This window comes from Calliphora vicina, chromosome 3, assembly GCF_958450345.1.
Source record: "Calliphora vicina chromosome 3, idCalVici1.1, whole genome shotgun sequence".
Lineage (NCBI taxonomy): Eukaryota > Metazoa > Arthropoda > Insecta > Diptera > Calliphoridae > Calliphora > Calliphora vicina.
Genome location: NC_088782.1, coordinates 6,053,144 through 6,074,072, shown reverse-complemented (window position 1 = coordinate 6,074,072; position 20,929 = coordinate 6,053,144). Strand labels below are relative to the sequence as shown.

Sequence of the window (20,929 nt, the reverse complement as noted above, 5' to 3'; positions counted from 1 at the left end):
AAAATCCAGTTATCTACAGTTATATCTCTTTCTGATTATAATAGAAAATTTGTTTTTATACCCACAATCATAAAAGGGGCATATTGGTTTAGACATTCCGTTTATAATACATCAAAGTATTTGCCGCAGACACACATAAGTATATATATTCTGAGTCCTCTTAAGATTCTAAGATGATTTAGCTATGTTGAAAACACGATAGGGCCCAAACAAAAGGAGCTAACAGACAGAAATTTTTCACAAATACTCTCTAAGGTTTTTTTTTGGTATTGAAAATGAGCAATATCGGTCCATGAATACTGTTTGAGAATTCATAATTGTGTTGATTATGTGACAATCCTGATAAAATTTTTCAATTAGTTCTAGGTACTCTGAAATTATATTGTAAAGTATAGCGAAAATCGGAAAATGACTTGAACATTGGTGATTGAATCGTTCAAGTTATTGGGCGATTACAGTTTTGTAAAGAGTAAATTCATCGTTTAATGCAAACAAATTTAAATATTGGCCCCCTATTATGGTGAAGCAAAGCCGAGAAATCCGTGTTTAGTGCGGAAACAAGTTAAGTGACAGTGCTTCACTGGATTCTGCCTATGTAATACTAGGCCCTAATGTATTTTAGGTCATAATAACAAATAGTTATTTCAGAACAAATATGTATATATGAATATGATGCTAAACTCTTTAATAAGTTCAATTGTCATTTTACTTTTGAAGTTCCTAACAAAATTAGAAAATTTCGTATGAAATTTACAAGAGTGATAGTTGTTTGTTTCAGAAACCAGTGAAGTGCAAACTTTATATTATTTTTTAAATATTTGTTAACTTAGATAAAAAATTTTATGTTTATCAAACAGTTACACAAATGGATAACTTTCATAGGAAATCAATTTTGTAAAAGTAATTTTTAGGTTGCTAGAAGTTTTCATTAATTGACTCAAAATCCATAATTTGTTGCTTGACTGGTTTTTGTAATAAATGATTCAATTGTCTTATAATAATTAATAACAAGATGAAAGGATATAAACAATTTGTATATGAACCAAAATCTTTCTACCAACTTTTGAGAGGATTGGTCCAAAATTAACCCCTATATTAGCAAAATATTTTATTGTCACATATTGACAATAATACAAACCGAATATTACATTCTTGATTGTTGAGTTGTCAATTTTTCTGCTAATAATAGTTCTAAAAGAAAATGCAGAAGTAATAGTGAAAAACTGCACTTTCGGTTAAAACCGTCCACGAAACTCTAATTCAAACTGTACTAGTTTCGCAAGTAGTTCCAGAATGTTGTGCTTTGGAGTTGTGATAAACGATTTTTTTTTATATTATTACCAACGTTGGCTACAGCTACCGCTAAGCGGTAACTATCTTTAAAATAACGTTATCGTAATAATAGAAAATGCCGTTATATCTAAAAACCTTTGGAGCTTTTCTATTAATTGTTTTATTTTATGTAAATACAAGTTCGCATGAAGCTCATTTAAGGAGTTTTTTTTCCCGTCATTAAATAAAACAGATTTTAGGAGTTTTATTTTACCGACAAAAAATAAAAATTAATTTTAGAGTTTTATTATTCCCGTCAGAAAATAAAACTCATTTCAGGAGTTTTATTTTTTTCGTCAGTGGTATTTAGGGTTTTTATCCCGGGAATTCCCGGTACAAATTTCCGGGGAATTTTGCTAATTTTTCACTACTCCATTACCGGGATTTTTAGTCGGGAATCCCGGGAATTAAAAACTGACGAAAATACATAGAAAACAAGTTAGAACTCTATTTTTTTCACCTAAAAACATTGAAAACTTTTTTACATAGACCGCTTATTATTATTATTTATTTGGGGTTTTTCGTATGAAAATTTAAAAAGTTAACTCATTCAGGCCTGTCAAAGAATTCCATTCTGATCGAAAGTAGAATTAATTCCGTATTTTGCTTCTTCAGAAAAAGTAAAACGAAAATTTCTTTCGGAATGAAACCGCTTTCAGTTTTCAAAGTGGAATTGACATTTCTTTGTAATTATTTGTTTTTCTAAAATTTTTAATAAATTTCTGTACCAAAAGGTTCCCTTTTGTTTTAATATAAAAAACGCTATCAAATTTACATCAGAAATATAGAATTATTAGATATTTTTGGAATTAATAAATTACACGGAATCTGAAGAACCTAAAACGAAATCGATCGGAATAAAAACCACGAAATTGAAACCATTCCGAACAAAATGTGTGACAGGCCTGATTATTTATAGAATTTATTTATTATTGAATCATCAATCATTCTAATTTCTTTAAATTTCTTCTTCAAATCCATAACAAAATAGCTCAAACAATTTATTAATTGATTAAATTTTTCTTCAATTCAAATCTAGTACAAAAAGGCTTAAGACAATTTTTTTCAATTAATTTTGTAAATGATTTGTTTTAACAAAAATTTAATCATTCAAAGTTTGAATAAATTCTGTTATTAATTAACTTTAATTCAGTTTAAACCAAGGATTTGGGATTGAATCTAAAAAATTAAATATTAGGAATGGGATTATGGAATGAAAGGCTGACATTCTTTAATTACGGATTAAGATTTTAGTGAATTAAGCTCAAATTTTATTAATTAATTCGAAGCTCTGATATTTAATAATTATAACATTAAGTTTTTACATGAAATTTGGCTATAATATTCCTAATTTACAGTATCATTATATATTTCGGGAATAGCCGGGTACCCGGGAATGTAAAAAAAAATTTCCCGATTTCCGGGAATCAAAAAAGTTCGGGAAATTAAAAATCCTAGTGGTATTGAACAAATTATTGTCATGAATTAAGTTTTTTCTTAAACCAACATAAATCAAAATAAAGACAAAATCGTCACTGTTACGTTCCTTTGGCCGAATTCTGCTTCTTGATGGATCAAAATGTAAAATAGTTTTATTAGCAGAGTTACAGTTTAATATTTTAGCTCTTTTCAACCGACACTGTATTTTTCATACAGCACATATACGCAATATTTTCAATGCATTAAATACACAATTGTATCTACCAAAAATTATATTAGAACGCAATAAATTGCAATAACGAGCAGGTTGTTTTGCAAATGCAACCTTGTTATGCTACACATGAAATATTTTTGAAATTTATGAAAATAATTTATATGTAATTATGTTGATTTGCATAAAATATTGCAAAGTACTAAAGCACTAGAACAAATTTAAATATAAAACATTCACAAATGTAATTAAAGTAGGTATGTATGTAAAATTTTACTAATTACACCCTTTTCCTTAATGCACGGTTGAGAATACGGTATGGGGTTTTTGATTTATATGTACCAATTTACGAATAAAAGGGCTTAAAAGAAAATACATACTTTTTATTTTTAACATTTAAAAAGTGTTTAATAGGAAAATCAAATATTTTGTTTAATAAATTTAAATATAAACATTCAGCAAATATTTTTTCTCTATTTCAGATTAACTTTAATTCAATAGTATTTATTGATTGACCCCAGTAAAGTAAATCAATATAGTAACTCAAAATGTATGAAAATTCGTGTTCATATCAAACGGCATTAGACCTGAAAAGAGTCTCGCCACCCACATTGGCCCAAGTTAAAACAGAAGATTGTATTACACTGGGACAGTGTTCACCCGATTGGACCTCATATCGTTTTCATCAGTCCACCTTTGAGCAGCTTAAGCAAAGCGTAGAAAAAGCCAAAGCGGCATTACAAGATCGCAGTTCATTTTTTGGAGCTTCCAGTGCATTTAGGTAAGTTTCTTTAAACTTAAGCAAATGTTTAAAAATAAACAATTGTAAATTAATTAATTTTCAGTGATATTTATTCAACGCAACGTTTAAGTGACACTTTGGACACTCTGCCTTCGGTACAAAATAGCAATACAGCTAATTGTATTGGTATTCAAGTTCATAATACCGGTGGTTCAGCCGCCATGGCTCCCACCTCTCAAAGTTTGGTATTAAATGGCAATTGTATATCATCCGTATCGTCGTCTTCAAATGCCCAACGTTATCGTTTGGATACTCTACAACCTGCAAATTGTTCTCCAGTACCTCAACATGGTGTTATAACATCAAGTGCTGCGCCGTCATCGTTAACGACAACGTTAATGGATGTGTCACATAATGATAGTAAAACGAGAGGTAAGTTGGATAAAATCTATAAAATATTTAAGTGGATTTTCAAATACGCTAAAAGCCTAGGAAAAATGTCAATCAGGCAAATGTAGTCATACCCCTTAATATTATAATTAATGGCAAGCGAATACTGACTGCATCGAAATATACAATAATAGGATAAATACGCACATTTAAAAGAGAGTTCCTTTAGTTTTGTTACATTTCATATAATATCAATCAAAATAAACTATTTTATAAAAAATCTTAACCCTTAACTGGTACCGTGGGGTCAAAATGGACCCCAACATAAAAAAAAATAGTTAAAAACAAAAGGCTACTATTTATTAATAATAATTAATAAAACTTTTATTTCTATATAAGAAAATGTTGTTTAATTTAAAATATAAAAAAAAATTTTAATTATGTTTAGAATAGTAAATATTTCATTTCTTCAATGGGGCCAATTTGGACCCCCGATACTAATTACGTAACTGGAAATATCGACACCAGTTAAGGGTTAATTTTTAAAACAAGCTTGGCTACCGATTCAAAACGGTTGAAAGGTAACGGTAACGCTAATTTGAATTATTTCGATAACGATATTGTAGGGCTAAGGTAATTGCAGTTATTTCGGTGGCGGTTTTTAATGATAGAATTTACGAAAATTAAAAAAAAGGTTGACAAAGGTGGTATATTATTATATTTTAAATTTTATAGATTTCAATAAACTCAATTGAGTCGTTTATTTCAAAAACCAGTCAAGCAACAAATTATTGATTTTGGTAAAATTACTTTTAGCAAATTGATATGTTTTCCTACGAAAGTTATCCATTTGTGTAAATATTTGATAAAAATAAAACTTTTTCTTTATCTATATTAACATATATTTAAAAAATAATAGAAAGATTACACTTGACTGGTTTCTGAAAAATTGTATTATGAACTTCAATAGTAAAATGACAAGTGAACTTTTTAAAGAGTTTAACATCATATTAATTTATACATATTTGTTCTGAAATAACTATTCATCATCATACACATTTATGAACCAAAATAGATTAGGGCCTAGTAAGGCCAGTCAGGCGCTGTCACTTGTTGTCTTTCTGCACTAAACACGGATTTCTCCGCTTTGTTTCACCATAATATGGGGGGGGGGCAGAATTTATTTTTTTTTGTTTGCATTAAACAAATCATTTACCTTTACAAAACAGTAATCACCCAATAACTAAATTTTGGATTTGTTGTTGCTTGACTGGTTTTTGAAATAAACGATTCATTTATTGAAATTAAATATTTGTTTTTTTAAATTAAATACTTCTGTGGTCGTTTGGATAAACTATGTAACTTCACTTTTTGCGAAAATTGAGATAACAACAAAATAGAAAATTTTTATTTACTATTACTGTGACAGATCGAAATTTTGATATAGTTTCTCATTTAAAAGTCATTTTTTATATAAAAACTTGCTAACTCCATGCATTTTTGAACAAAACAAGGTACCTCCATAGTTTCTTAAAAACCACAAAAAATTGAAGTTTAAAACGACGTTGTTTCGAAAACTAAGAGAGAAAGAGCAAAATATAACTAATTCGGGTCACAAGCTCAAATTTTGAACCAAAAAAATTTAATTTTTGATATGTAGGGGATTTCATGTCAGTGAACCAACTCGATGTCTTTCGATCGGAAGACGTCGAGTTACAAAGCATTTATTTTGATATACATACATATATCCCACTCGCATCCCACTAATAGGGGAGTCAGACAGCATGTATTGCTTGTGTATTGGGACATGTATTCGATACATATGGAATTCCATGTGTATGTCAAAACGATTCATAATTTCCACGTTCAAACGTACATATGTAATTGCATGTGACATAACCTCTATTAGTTTATATGTTTGTTGTTTTTAACAATATATTTATTTAAACATTTTTAAATCACAATAAATATATTTAATGCAATGAAATTTATTTTGTTATGATTTTTCTTTACTCTTTTTTGTTTTGTTTTTTTTATTTTGCACTCACACAGTGTTGTATTTCAAAATACAACACTGTTATACATACGAAAATAGAACATGCTCTAATTGCCAAAAATGTCACGAGTAATACACATGTATTTTACATACACAAAGTTTCATATGGATCACACGGTATGTATATGTTTACATATGAAAAAATGTCCCAATACATGACACAATACGCAAGCAATACATGCCGTTTGACCCCCCTTTAAGCGACTAAACACGGTACCAGTTAAGGGTTTGATAGGTATCGAACTCGCATCCCACTATGTGACCAAATAGGCCTTCAAGGAAAATATCTAAGCTTTCTTTTAACCTTCGCTTTACCAAAGGTTTTTTATCTACATGGTTTACCAATACCCACCCGGGTGACACTACACTTCTATAAATATATGCGACGAACGAAATTTTAAAAAATTTAAAAACCTTTTAAAAAGTTTAAAATGGTTCTATTAAATTCTATAAAACTCTAGAATTTCTTCAGTGAGTACAAATTTCATTTAAATCGAAACAAAATTAAAAAAAATATTAAACCAATAAAATCGATGTGGTCACCCGGGTGGGTATTGGTAAAGCGAAGGTTAAGAAAAAAGGGCCCATTTGGGGAAAAAAGTCAAAATAGTTTTTGATTTCGGAAAAAAAATATTAAAATTTTTTTTTAAATATTTGTTTCGAAAGATTGAAGAAATAGCTATCTAAACTATTTGGGACACATTTAGCTAAGAACAATAGGTAATAAGTTACATGGATAAGAAAAAACACATGATTGGCCAAAATGTTAAATTTTGACCCCCTTTAACTGAGAGAGTTGTTGACCGATCTTGTTGAAAAATTGTATCTGAATTACTATCCAATAGGTTTCCTTGGTGCAAATTTTCAATGGAACCAGAAATCTTCAACATTATTTAAAATTATGTTTTGTTTAATGCGCATGCATAATAACATAAATTCGTATTAAATAATTAGTGAAATATGTTTAAAACTTTAAATGTATTTTTCTCTTGTTTTTAAAAACTAAAGTTACCTAGTTTTACCAAACGACCATAGACTTATAGAATATTGGTAACGTTATTCCAGCGGTAATGGTAATGACAGTTATTTCGGTAACGATAGCTTAGCGATAATGGTAGTTTAGCTGAAAGGGTATTTTAGGGATAAAGGTAACCAACCTTGGTTTAAAATAAAAATGCAACATTGCGATTGATTAAAAGATTTGTTTTTCTGATACAAACATCTTGACAAAATAGTTTTAATACACATATCATTTTAAAATACATAGGTACTTTCCTAAACTTACCATTAAATAAACAAGATGATGCCGTCTACTCCTTTTGACTCAAATTCAATTCCATTGACATCTTTTCCTATTCACTTGTTTTGCTTTTCATTCGCATTGAATTTCTTCATCTTGTTTACAAACATAATTTACAACAAAAACAATAACAGACTCTCTTGCTAATAAAACCCAAACAAGAGAAATGTAAACAAAGCCAAAGAATCACACACACACTCACTGATTGATTTTAACTAGAACATTTTCATAAACTTTAATCACATTTTACATTTGATTGTTTTACATTCTTTTGAATTAAATTTATTAATTACATTCTATAAACAATAATATTATTATTTATTTAATTTTTAAACACTTTAAACAATTGCATATTTATTAATTTTAATAAACAATTCACACTTATTACGAATTAAACTTAACACGCACGATTTTTCTACTCAACTAAAAAATAGCGGGACAAGCAATGACAAGTGATGATGATGCATGTGTAGCAGTGATGGGATTTTAACATTTATGTTTAGTGCCAAAATGTGTTCCATAGTGCCAAAACTACCTTTCACAAAATAATAAGAATTTGTATCAATTTGTTAAAAAGTACTGCAATATGAAATATACTGCATTATTTGATATTAAACTTATTTGCAAATGGCTAATAATTTGAGGCGGGTTTTTAACTAGAAGATTGGAGATTAATCTACGGATGTTGTTTTTGGGTTCTTGATTATTTTGTTTTATTTGCTAGTTTAAGCCTCCAATATGGATGGGTTAATATAATCTGCTATAAATTCGAAAGTACAAATAGCTGATGAAAAAATATTTGTGAAGGAAAACATATACAGCCCAATTATGAATAAAAATTCCCCGGGAGTTTTTTAACCTTTCTCATTTTTCCTACTCAAATTCAATGGGAAAAACTCCCAGGGAACAAACTCCCGCGGAATTTTTTATTCATAATTGGGCTGATAAAAATGGATCATTCCAGTGCTAAGGAAGCTTTAAGAGACTTGAAATTATTTAAACAGTTTTTTTTGTTTTAATTTCCTTTTTGGATTTTTTGCGATTTATTTTTTCAACACACACAGCCAGATATAGTTTTCTTCTTAAACATATTTAACACACTATTTTGACAATAAAATGTGACATTTTCTATCGTTATGTAGGCAATATTACGAAGTCTAAATTAGAACTCATGTTGCATGTGGCATGTTGAGTAGATAATTTTTGTAGAGTAAAGTTACAAATTAGTCAAGCTGTCCTGAGTGGGTCAAAGTTTAATTTTTTGGGTTTTTATGCTTTAAAGTTTAAAATATTATGAAACATAATAGCCCCGCCCACCCAAAATAAGGGGTGACCGAATCAATAACTGTAATAACCGTGCACTTTTGGGCGTTACTTGAAGTTTTTTTGCTTCAAACTAAAGTAAGGCAATTATTTACCCGTATGTAGACTTTATTTATTGCACTGTATGTGTATGAAATGTTATGTGAAAATTATATTTATGTAAGTGTAAATAAATATAATTTTTTCGAAAGAAATTGTTGTAATATCCCGGTTATCGTCGCTTCGGGTTGCGTCGTTTCGAAATGACGTCTTTTTAAAATTTCTGTAATTTCGAAGTTGCGTGTCGTTTATTTTCAGTTTGCATCTCGTGGCTTCGAAGTTGCATCGTTAGTGATTCAATTTGTGTCGTCATTATGAACATATATGTACAAAGCTAAAACAGAAGAGTAAATCACATTTTAAAAAAAAAAAAATTATATTGAAAAAGATATATTTTCACTTAAAATTATGAATCTCGGAACCTATTAAATGAAAATCTATACAAATGTATGGAAAATCGTGCTTCGGGTTGCGTCGCGTTTCTCCGGTGCCAATTAGCGACGCAAATCGGGGTATTGGTGTATATTAGGGTGGCCCTTAATAAACGAAAGTTGGATTTTAACCATTCTCAGCCCGCAGTTTGATGAACATTACTAAAAAAATCATCCTGAAAAAATTTTAGGTAAATCGGTTGGGGTTAAGACGTGCCCTCTGAAGTTTTGAGATGCATTTACAAGGGGAAAAAAAGGCATTTTTTCAGTTTTTGTAAAAATTTTGCCATTAAAAAATTACTTTTCCAATTTAATTGAAAATAATAGAAATGTGTATTGTCGTTCTAATGAGACATAAAAAACAGAAATTGGTCAAAAAATGTGTCTCAGGCAACTAGAACAAGAAAGGTAGGAACAAAATTAACATATTTTGATAAATATTAAAATAAAAGCTCATTTTTACTTAAAATATGTCCATATTTACTTGTATATGAGTTTTTGTCTTCGTACGATACCGTTAACCTATTCTTAGGTATGAACAAAAAAAATAAAAATTTTTTAACGGCAGTTTCAAAACTCCATTTTCAAATTTTTAAAAATTTTGTTAAACAAATTCCAGAATTTGTTGATCATCTCATTGGAATTTATTAAGAATATAATAGGGAATAAAAATGTGAAAAAATTATGAAAATATCTCTTGTAGTTTTTCCGTACCAGCGATTTAAATTTTGAAATTTTCGAGAAAAACCAATTATTTCGCAATTTTTAGGCGATGAGCTCTATTTCCTTACTATTATGAATTTTAAGCAAAACTTATTCAGAATATTATAGTCCAGATAATTCTAAATATACTCTGAAACTTTTATTAAAATCGGAAAAAGTTAACCCTTAAATCGTGAAGGTCAAAAGTCAAATTTTTAAATTTTTGGAATATATACACTATATAATAATAACCTTATAACGATATAAGTATATTCCAGATATTATAAAACGCCCACCTCTCCATTTTTAACATGGTTGCTTTATAAATACTTAATCCAATAAAAAAACACTAATCCCTTGTATTTAATAAATTTCTAACTATGAATGTATAAACATATTAAGTAGTGAACTTGACAAAAAAGAAAATAGCCTGGGAAATTTATGGCATGCAATATTTTTCAAATACATACTAAATTTGAATACTACCTAGAATACTCGTAAATAGATCTTAAACAAAAAAACCTACAAAAACGAGAACAATTTTAATAAATTTGCCTCAGTCATGCAAGCAATATTATAACAAGGACCTAAAATGTAGCTTCCATTTGTTGAACGGTGATGTTTCAATAAAACCTTTTAAAGATTTATACAAGATAAAAAAAAAAACTGAAATAAAAAAAAATAAACTTACATAAACAAAATAACAGAAAAACTAAATAAAACGTTTTTTTTTTGTTAAAGAATAAACTTAAATTTATATGGTCTAAAGTACATGTGGGAAGGTTGTCACCCAGCAAACAGAAAATTATAAAATGTTGAATATTTTTATTTGATAATAATAAATTGTTCTCCTATTTTTTACTTTTCGAATTTAGAGGAGTCAGACTGACATTTGGTATAGAACAACTATCCTATAAATTTTATTAATTCTTAAAATATTAGAAATCGTTTAACAATATTTTAAGTTTGAAATAAGAGAATTGAAAATTGTGTGCAAAAATTAGCTTTTTTTGGTCACAGAACAGAATGGGAAAATGTGATCATAGTTCAAGAAAAATTCATATCAGAGTTTAATTAATCTTGGTAAGGTGAAACTAGGAAATTGTTAATAATTGGTGAAATTTTAAAAATTTTTAGCTCTTGTCTTGAAACATTTGTACAATCTAAATTTATTCAAACTATTGACCATTGTTAGCTATGATCTTTTCCCATCTTTCTGGCAACATATGGATTCGGAGCCAAAAGAACTGTTTATCTTTCGAGGCCAAGAATTTGGGATACTCTGTTCTGAAATGAAGCGTATGCCAGAGAGAGCGTTCTGCATCGATCGGAACAAATTGTAGTCGGACGAGGCACGGTCTGATCTATAAGGCGGTTGAGGCAAAACTTGTGGTTGCATTTCGTACTTTGCATTAAATACTTTATAAGAGGTATTGCAACATATGGCTGAGCGTTGTCATGATGGAATATTACGGTTTCATGTCTCACCACAAATTGTGGGCGTTTTTCGGCCAATCCTCGCTTCAAACGAATCATTTTCATTCGGTACAGGTTCCCTGTGATAGTCTGGTCAGATTTTAGCAGCTCATAATAGATAGGACCCTTTTGGTCCCACCAAATACAGAGCATTACCTTAGCGCCATGGATATTTGGCTTTGGTTCCGATTCGGCTAGTTGGCCGGGCTTCACAATCGATCTCATATGCTTCAGGTTATCTTAATGGATCCATTTTTCATCGCAAGTAATGTTTCGGTGCAAAAATTATTTTCTTTTATAGCGTTAAAGCAGCATTTCAGACATACAAAATCGTATTTCAAGGTCTCTCGGCTTCAATTCGCATGGTAACCAATTTCCCTGCTTTTGAATGAATCCTGTTTTGAAATTGCTGCTTGGGTAGCTCTCAATGATTTAGCAAGTTCTTGTTGGTTTTGACCACAATTTTCTTGCCATTCTTGGTCTTCAAACTTTTTGGGCTGGCCTGTGCATCTTTGTCTTCCATGCCATAATCACCACTTTTGAACCGCACAAACCATCACTCGCACTTAGGAAACGATGAAACACATTCACCGGAGTGCTTCACTTTTTTTATACCCTTCACCTTCGTGATAAGGGTATATATAAGTTTGTCATTCCGTTTGTAATTTCTACATTCTTCATTTCCGACCCTATAAAGTATATATATTCTGGATCCTTATAGATAGCGAAGTCGATTAAACCATGTCCGTCTGTCTGTCTGTATGTTGAAATCAATTTTCTGAAGACCCCAGATATCTTCGGGATCCAAATCTTCAATAATTCTGTCAGACATGCTTTCGAGAAGTTTGCTATTTAAAATCAGCAAAATCGGTCCACAAATGGCTGAGATATGAGGAAAAAAAACAGGACAACCTCGATTTTTGACCTATATCTGGATTACTAAGACATTAACATAGACAATATGGATATCTAATGATAGATATTTCGAAGACATTTGCAACGACGCATATAAGACCATAGTAAGTTGGACCTACAATGGGTCAAAATCGGAACAAAATTTTAAACCCGATTTTTTTCACCAAAAAAAAAATTTTAAATTTAAAAAAAAAATTTAAATTAAAAAAAAATTGAAAATTTTTAAAAAAAAAATTTTAAATAACAATTAGAAAATTTTTTTTCCAAAAAATGAAAAAAACAACGTTGGAAAAAAAATGTTGTTTACCTAAAAATATTTAAAAATTTTATTTCGAAGTATAATTTGGTGAAGGTTATATAAGATTCGGCACAGCCGAATATAGCACTCTTACTTGTTTAAATTAAAGAAGTAAAGCAAAACTTTCCACATATGACGCTTAGATGGCACAAAATTCTAAACATTTGTTGTTTACATGTTCAATAACTAAATGACAGATATTTACCCTTCAAAAAATATTTGAACTTTTTTGATTACTCTTCGAAATATTTGGAATTTTTTACTACATGTTCATTGGCTCTAGATCTCCTCATGGCCCCACTCTGAATTGTTTATGTGTTGTTAACCATACAAAGGCTTATAATTGAGGAAAATCTTTAGAAAATGGAAGATGGCTTTTTTGAGATATCCTTTGTTCAAGGACAATCTTTTGGTTCAACATCCTGTGTGCAGGAGAAAAGAAATATATCGAAACAAGGGTACATAGGCATTACTATGAGACCAATATTTCAAATATTGGATAAGCCGTTCTAATGTAATATACAAATTTACACAATTCGTATATAAAATTTGAACTTTGAACCTCAATAGAATCCAAATCCATAGCATTCCAGTTCCAAATTTCAACAAATTAAAAAGTAGTATATTACAATACCTTTACGAAAAATTTTGTTTCCATCCAATATCAATGTGATTTAAAGAATATTTTTTTTGCTGGGATGTGTCTTGTATACATTATCTTACATGCATATGTTTAGTTAAACTTTTCCAACTGTGGAAATTGAAAAAAATGAAAATAGAATTGAATATCCCAGAATATTATTTGTTGCTGTTGTTGTAACTTGTTTAATACCCCGGCTTATTCGTTAAGACAATATTTGTAAAAGTCTGTATGAGAATGGCAGAGGGCAGGCAAGCAGCCAGTCAGTCAGTCAGAAGCAGTCTTCTTTCTATATTTTGTTGCGGCGGATGTCTATATTGATAAATTCATGTTGACGTTACAGTTGACCCCAGAAAGTTCGCGGTTTGCCGCCTTAACATTTTCCTCCTTTTTTTTTTGTTGTATTTTAATAATAAAATTTGTGTTTTTTTTCCATTTGGAACACTTTTTTTTTCTTTATTTTGGCAACAGTTTTGGATTTATACCAGAATGTTTATATTTTATTATTTCGCTGTCTTTTTTATTCTCTATAAAAAATAGAAACAAACATATTTATAAACATGGATGTATGAAGGATTTTTTTTGCCGAAAACCGTTTGTTGGCAAATGATTTAGCAAAAAAAAAAAAAAAACTTTTGGAATTTTGTTACATTTATTTTATATGGAATAAGTTGATTGTTTTGTCTTTTTTTCTGTGTTGGAGTGGGTGTATTTTTGGTTTGGCGCGAAAAATAGGACTTAATTTAATTTAACCGAAATACATATTAATGTATTTGTTTGTATGATGTTGCATGCTACCATGGTCAACATATGTTAAGTTAAGCAAGAACAATTTTTTTTTTCTGTTGACCAGAAAATTGTTGTTTTACCGGAAGGTAAAGATTTGTTTTTCCGCTATACCGAGTAGCTAATGTGTATATAGTATATGTTTTATGATTAGATGGGTGAGAGGATTTTATTATTTTATTTGGTATTTAATTAAATGCAAAAAAAAAAGTTTTATTTAAATTTTTGAATCATATATTTATAACAGAAAGCTCCAATGTTACCGAAAATTAAAATGATTTTTTCTAAAAGTAATAAAATAAATTTGGTTGAAAATATAAGTGATTACAGATGATCGTCCTTTTTCCATTTGGACCACTATTTACCGAGTTATAGCCACTTTTAAGATTTCATTGATTTTTATTCCAAAAAATTTTTGGTTGAAAATATAAGTGATCACAGATGATCGTCCTTTTTCCATTTGGACCACTATTTACAGAATTATGTCCACTTTTATGTGTTAATTGATTTTTATTCCAAAAAAATCAATTTTTGGTACAAAATATAAGTGATCCTTTTCTCGAATTAGACCACTAGTTACTGAGTTATAGCCACTTTTATGTTTTAATTGGTTTTTATTAAAAAAAGTTTTGGTTGAAAATATAAGTGATTACAGATGATCGTCCTTTTCCCATTTGGACCACTATTTACCGACTTATGGCCACCTTTATGTTTAACTTGATTTTCATAAAAAGAATCAATTTTTGGTTGAAAATATAAGTGATCACAGATGATCGTCCTTTTTCCATTTGGACCACTATTTATTGAGTTATAGCCACTTCTATGTTTTACTTGAATTTCATATAAAAAATCGATTTTTGGTAGAAAATATAAGTGATCACAGATGATAGTCCTTTTTCCATTTGGACCTCTATTTACAGACTTATGGCTGCTTTTATGTTTTACTTGATTTTCATATAAAAAATTAATTTTTGTTTGAAAATATAAGTGATGATAGATGTACATCCTTTTTCTATTCGGACCACTATTTACTGAGTTATAGCCACATTTATATGTTACTTGATTTTCATATAAAAAATAGATTTTTGGTTAAAAATATAAGTGAGCACAGATGATCGTCTTTTTTCCATTTGGACCATTATTTACAGATTGAGTTTTATTCAAAAAAATCGATTTTTGGTTGAAAATATAAGTGATCACAGATGATCGTCCTTTTTCCATTTGGACCACTATTTACTGAGTTATAGCCAATTCTATATTTTACTTGATTTTCATATAAAAAATCGATTTTTGGTAGAAAATATAAGTGATCACAGATGATCGTCCTTTTTCCATTTGTACCACTATTTACAGACTTATGGCCACTTTTATGTTTTAATTGATTTTTATTAAAAAAATCGATTTTTTGTAGAAAATATAAGTGATCACAGATGATCGTCCTTTTTCCATTTGGACCACTATTTATTGAGTTATAGCCACTTATATGTTTTACTTAAACTTCATATAAAAAATCTATTTTTGGTTGAAAATATAAGTGACCACAGATGATCGTCCTTTTTCAATTTGAACCACTATTTACCGACTTATAGCCACTTTTATGTTTTATTTGATAAAAATCTATTTTTGGTTGAAAATATAAGTGATCACAGATGATCGTACTTTTTCCATTTGGACCACTATTTACGGACTTATAGCCACTTTTATGTTTTATTTGATTTTCATATAAAAAATGGATTTTTGGTAAAAAATATAAGTGATCACAGATGATCGTCCTTTTTCCATTTGAACCACTATTTACCGACTTATAGCCACTTTTATGTTTTAATTGATTTTTATTTAAAAAAAATCGATTTTTGGTAGAAAATATAAGTGATCACAGATGATCGTCCTTTTTGCATTTGGACCACTATTTATTGAGTTACATCCACTTCTATGTTTTACTTGAATTTCATATAAAAAATCGATTTTTGGTAGAAAATAAAAGAGATCACAGATGATCGTCCTTTTTCCATTTGAACCTCTATTTACCGAACTATAGCCACTTCTATGTTTTACTAGATTTTCATATTAAAAATCTATTTTTGGTTGAAAATATATGTGATCATAAAATATAAAAGTTGCTATAAGTTGGTAAATAGTGGTCCAAATGGAAAAGTACGATCATCTGTGATCACTTATATTTTCAATCAAAAATTGATTATTCTATGAAAATTAAGTAAAACATAAAAGTGGCTGTAAGTCGGCAAATAGTCGTCTAAATGGAAAAATGACAATCATTTGACTCATTTTTTAACTCACTGATGTAAGACAAGATATGTTCAGAAGCTATAAAGTAATTTTGTAAAGCCTTTGAAAAGCGTTATCATCGGCAATGGTAGTGTGAGTCGGTGACGTATAGATATAGGGGATATTAGTGAAAACAGTTTTTTTAATCCATGTATATTGAAAATTTCTGAGATTAAAAGTTTTTATTAGATTTAAATTATAAATTTATTTAATAAAAACCTAATAGGATGCTCCACAATCTCTAGGGGATGGCCTCACGCCATTAACAAGTTCCGTAAAATAAAAATGGCAAAAATCTTCTGATAAACGACAGCACGACAACCCAAGCGATTAAAAATAAAAATGAACAAATTCTTTCTTTAGTGTCTCCAAGAACTTTTCGTGTATCTCTGATTCACATTCTTTGGGGGTAAGTGTATCCTATAAACACATAAAGTTTTTTTTGATTTTTTTTGTACGTATGGATGGATGAATGTATGTTCTCAATCAACCAACCATGCAGTAGAAGCTCCCATCATGCTTTTGTGTAAAAATTTTTATTGTATTTTGTGTTCTTTTTTTTTGCGTATTCTACGACCAGAAATGAATCCTTTTGTTATTTTGCTTTCTGTATGGATGGTATCATTTGAAAAAGAATTCTTTCATGCGTAACTCATTATTTTTCTTTTCTTTTCAACTTATTTTTTTTCCTTCTTCTTTTTTCACTTTGAGTAAAAAAAGAGTGAAAAAAAAGAAAAGAAATAGAAAATAATTGCAGAAAATATTTACAAAGGCCTTAAAGATTACAAGCGTGTAAAAATACACTAAAATGATGATGATGATACATTTCAAAGAGGTATGAGTTGGTTACCAAAAGATGGGGTTTTTGAATAAAAAAAAATTATCCCTCAAGGGATGCTTAAAAGCAGTTCTTTTTTAAAATATATTCTACGACTAAATGGGAAGCAGTTCCACTAGAAATTTAAATATACTTTAATACTCTGCAAAAATATTGTTAAGATTTTAAACAGCTTTTAAGCAAAACATTTGTTTAGCTTGTGGTCCTTCGGTGTGTTGGCGTGGTCCTTCGTTTACATTTACACATAAATATAATTTACATCTAATCTTTAATATTTTTTTTTTTTTTGCAAATAGAAAGACATTTGTTATGACGCCTGCCTGCCATCACACATAAAAACCATAAAAATTCAAAGACTGGTTGTAAGTTTGTTTGCAACATCATCCTCATCATCATTATTATCATCAACAAAAACAACATTACCAGTATTATTGACAATAAACCAAAAACATAACAAACAAACAAACATATAAAACAACATTATGGCAATTATGTTGTTTTTGTTGTCCTTGGTTAAGTGTAGAATCGATATGTTATGATTGTCAAACGCTCCACCCCTTGAATCAACCTCAACAACCCTCCTACAATTATAAATGGTTCTATGGTGCGTTACAAGGTTCCGGTCGCATGTTCTTTCTCATTGAATGCTCACTCTGGTCTGGTTGAATTATGCGAAATAAAAGCTATACTCAATTCAATTCTATACATCACAGATTATTTGGGTTTATGTGACAATTATTATTTTTTTGCAACAAGAAAAAAAAAAGAAATTCAATGCTGCCACAACCAGTATTGTCATAATTTCTTTTTTATGGGAACCACTTGAAAAAATTCCAAGTGAAGCGAATTTTAAAGTGTGTTTTGTGTATAAAACTTGAATGTTTTCTTTTTTATGAATTTTTGTCATCATGGTCATTTATGAAACAATTATATAAAGATATCATGTAGAAAATAATTTTTGATTTACATACATGCATTTGCTTAAACATTTCTTTTGATCCTTTTCCTTTATATATGTAAATACATCAGTTTTTATTATTATTTAATTTGCTATTCTTATCATTATGTTTGTTTTTAATATAAATTTTCAGATAAATCCTCAATTGTGTGTTCTTCCACCTCCGTATCCACAAATTCTCACAACAATTCCAGCAATGACAACCGTAGCTTGAGCAAATGTTTGTCGGGTAAGTTTTATTTCAAAATGAAATTATGGTTACCACAATCATATAAATAATTGCACATAATTGTACATAAGTACTCGTACATGTTTCTATTAAACTGTCGGGTAAGTTTTATTTTATTTTGCAAGGACCTTTTAAAGCTTTTTGTGCCACATCACAGACATGCACCATATTTATGTGCTTAATGTTGAAATTAATCACTAGAGAGCGCTTGCTGTTTATTAGGGGTTGAAGTGGATTTTATATAAGGCTTTAGAGCTAATGATTTATGAGCTTTTTTTTGTTAAATATTAGGGGAATATTTTGATTATAAATCATTTGTGGATGGTATTTTTAAGATTTATAGACATAATGACAGAATAGTTGTATTTTTATCAAACAAAAATATCTAAATTTTATGGTTTATTTGATACAAACAAATTCAAATGAAAATGGTATTTTTATCGCTTTAAAATTAAACAAATATGTTTATACTAAAAGGTTGGATAGCGAAAGGTAACTAACGGTATTACTAATTTGAATTATTTCGATAACGGTAATTTCAGTCTAAGTTAAATGATTACATACTAAGTTACATATTAACTTCAGTAGAATTCAATAAGCTGAATCGTTTATTTCAAAAACCAGTCAAGCAACAACAAATCCAAAATTGAATTATTGGGCGATTACTGTTTGATCGTTTAATGCAAAAATTAATAAGTACTGTCCCCCTATTATGGTGAAACAAACCCAAGAAATCAGTATTTAGTAAAGATAGAAGTCAAGTGATTTATATATATTGTACTAATCTATTTTATTTTATATTTAAACGTTGCAGGTCTCAATAACTGTGAAAAAATAATAATAAAAGATTTACAAGCTCTAAAACCCTATTTGATGGGATATGAAGAGTTTCATTGTAATATTTTTCAATGGCATACAACTGAAGCAGAATACATTGTACAAATGAGTTTTTGATGACGAATAGTTACTTCAGAACAAACTCTTTAAAAAGTTCATTTGTCATTTTACTTTTTTAACTTCCTAATAAAATTAGAATATTTCGTATGAAATTTACAAAAGTGATGGTTGATTGTTGCAGAAACCAGTCAAGTGCTAACTTTATATTATTTTTTAAATAAAGGTTAAATAGATAAAAAAGTTGTATGTTCATAGGAAAAATTATCAATTTTGTAAAAGTAATTTTTAGGTTGCTAGGAAGTTTTTTTTTTATTTACTCAAAATCAATAATTTGTTGCTTGACAGGTTTTTGCAATAAAGGATTCAATTATAAAAATTAAAAAATTATATATTCAAAATTAAAAAATGCAATTAAGCTAAAATGACTTGTTCTTGGTTCATTATGAAATTTTAATGATTATTTAATCCTAAATGATCGATTTTCATTGAATTAGTTCAAAACAAGTAAGAGTTATATAGTCGACAGTACAGAATCTTCTATACCCTTCACCAAGAATACATTAAGATAAATATTAAGAACAATTTTGGTTGATTTTTTTTTAAATTTAAAATGAAATTTTTGATGAAAAAATATTTTGTTAAAAAAAATTTTGGGGAAAATTTAGTTTGGTTTTTGTTTATTTTTTTACAATGTATCTACATCCACTTAAGATATAGGTAGTCGTAGTTTTTTATGTATCTCATCCATTTATTTTCCATGATTTTCTCGATTTTAAAGAGCAACCTAAGTGCGACTATAACGGATATATTGATGTATGTACGTTATTTGGGGGTTTCGGAAAGTTGATATCAACATACAGAAGGACAGATGGACATGGTTATATCGACTCCGCTATCTATAACGATCCAGAGTATATATATATGTTATGGGGTCGAAAATGGAAAATGTGGAAATCACTCATTGTGAAGGAAATAATAAAGTAACTAACATATGTCCTGAACAAAAAATATCAAATTAGTATTTCTCAATTAATTGATGCATTTGGTTTCAAAATTTGGATTTATCGTCAATTTATAATTTTTTTTTTAACCATTTTCCAAATTTGGAGCTGTATATATTTGATGAACACGCAGATTTCTCAATGTTACATAAATATCTTATATACAATTCGAAAGGTCTCGGTTTCTTCTTTCTAAATCCGCTGAGAAACTTAAAGTCAGTTGATCATATTATAAGTAAATGATTTATGTCTATATGAATGTTATTTATGTTGAATTCTCTGTGTATACCAACATTTTTAAAGGATTTATGAACGTTAAAGTGATTTTCGGAAGCGGGTCTATATGGGAGCTATGACTAATTATAGACCGATCGTACCAAAATTTGGTGACATGAATTTTGTATATATAAAACTTATTTGAAGCGCAATTTGTGGAGATACATTTATAAATTAAACATTTATGACCGATAAAGTCCAATTTCGGAAGGGCATTTGTATGGGGGCTAGGTGAAATAATGGACCGATTTGCGCCAGTTTCAATAGGTTTGGTCCTTGGGCCGAAAAAATAATCTGTACCAAATTTGATCGAAATATCTTTAAAATTTCGACCTGTACTCTGCGCACAAAGTTTACATGAAC

The 20,929-nt window shown here is 29.1% G+C and overlaps 1 protein-coding gene across 1 annotated transcript; it reads left to right on the top strand.

Moving 5' to 3' along the window:
* Positions 1-3,531: 3,531 nt before the first annotated feature.
* On the top strand, positions 3,532-19,346 carry LOC135953945 (DNA-binding protein D-ETS-3-like). Its single transcript, XM_065503981.1, has 4 exons — positions 3,532-3,764; positions 3,829-4,157; positions 18,297-18,392; positions 19,207-19,346. Exons 1-4 carry the CDS (start codon positions 3,532-3,534, stop codon positions 19,344-19,346), a joined length of 798 nt encoding a protein of 265 aa, XP_065360053.1.
* The last annotated feature ends 1,583 nt before the right edge of the window (positions 19,347-20,929 follow it).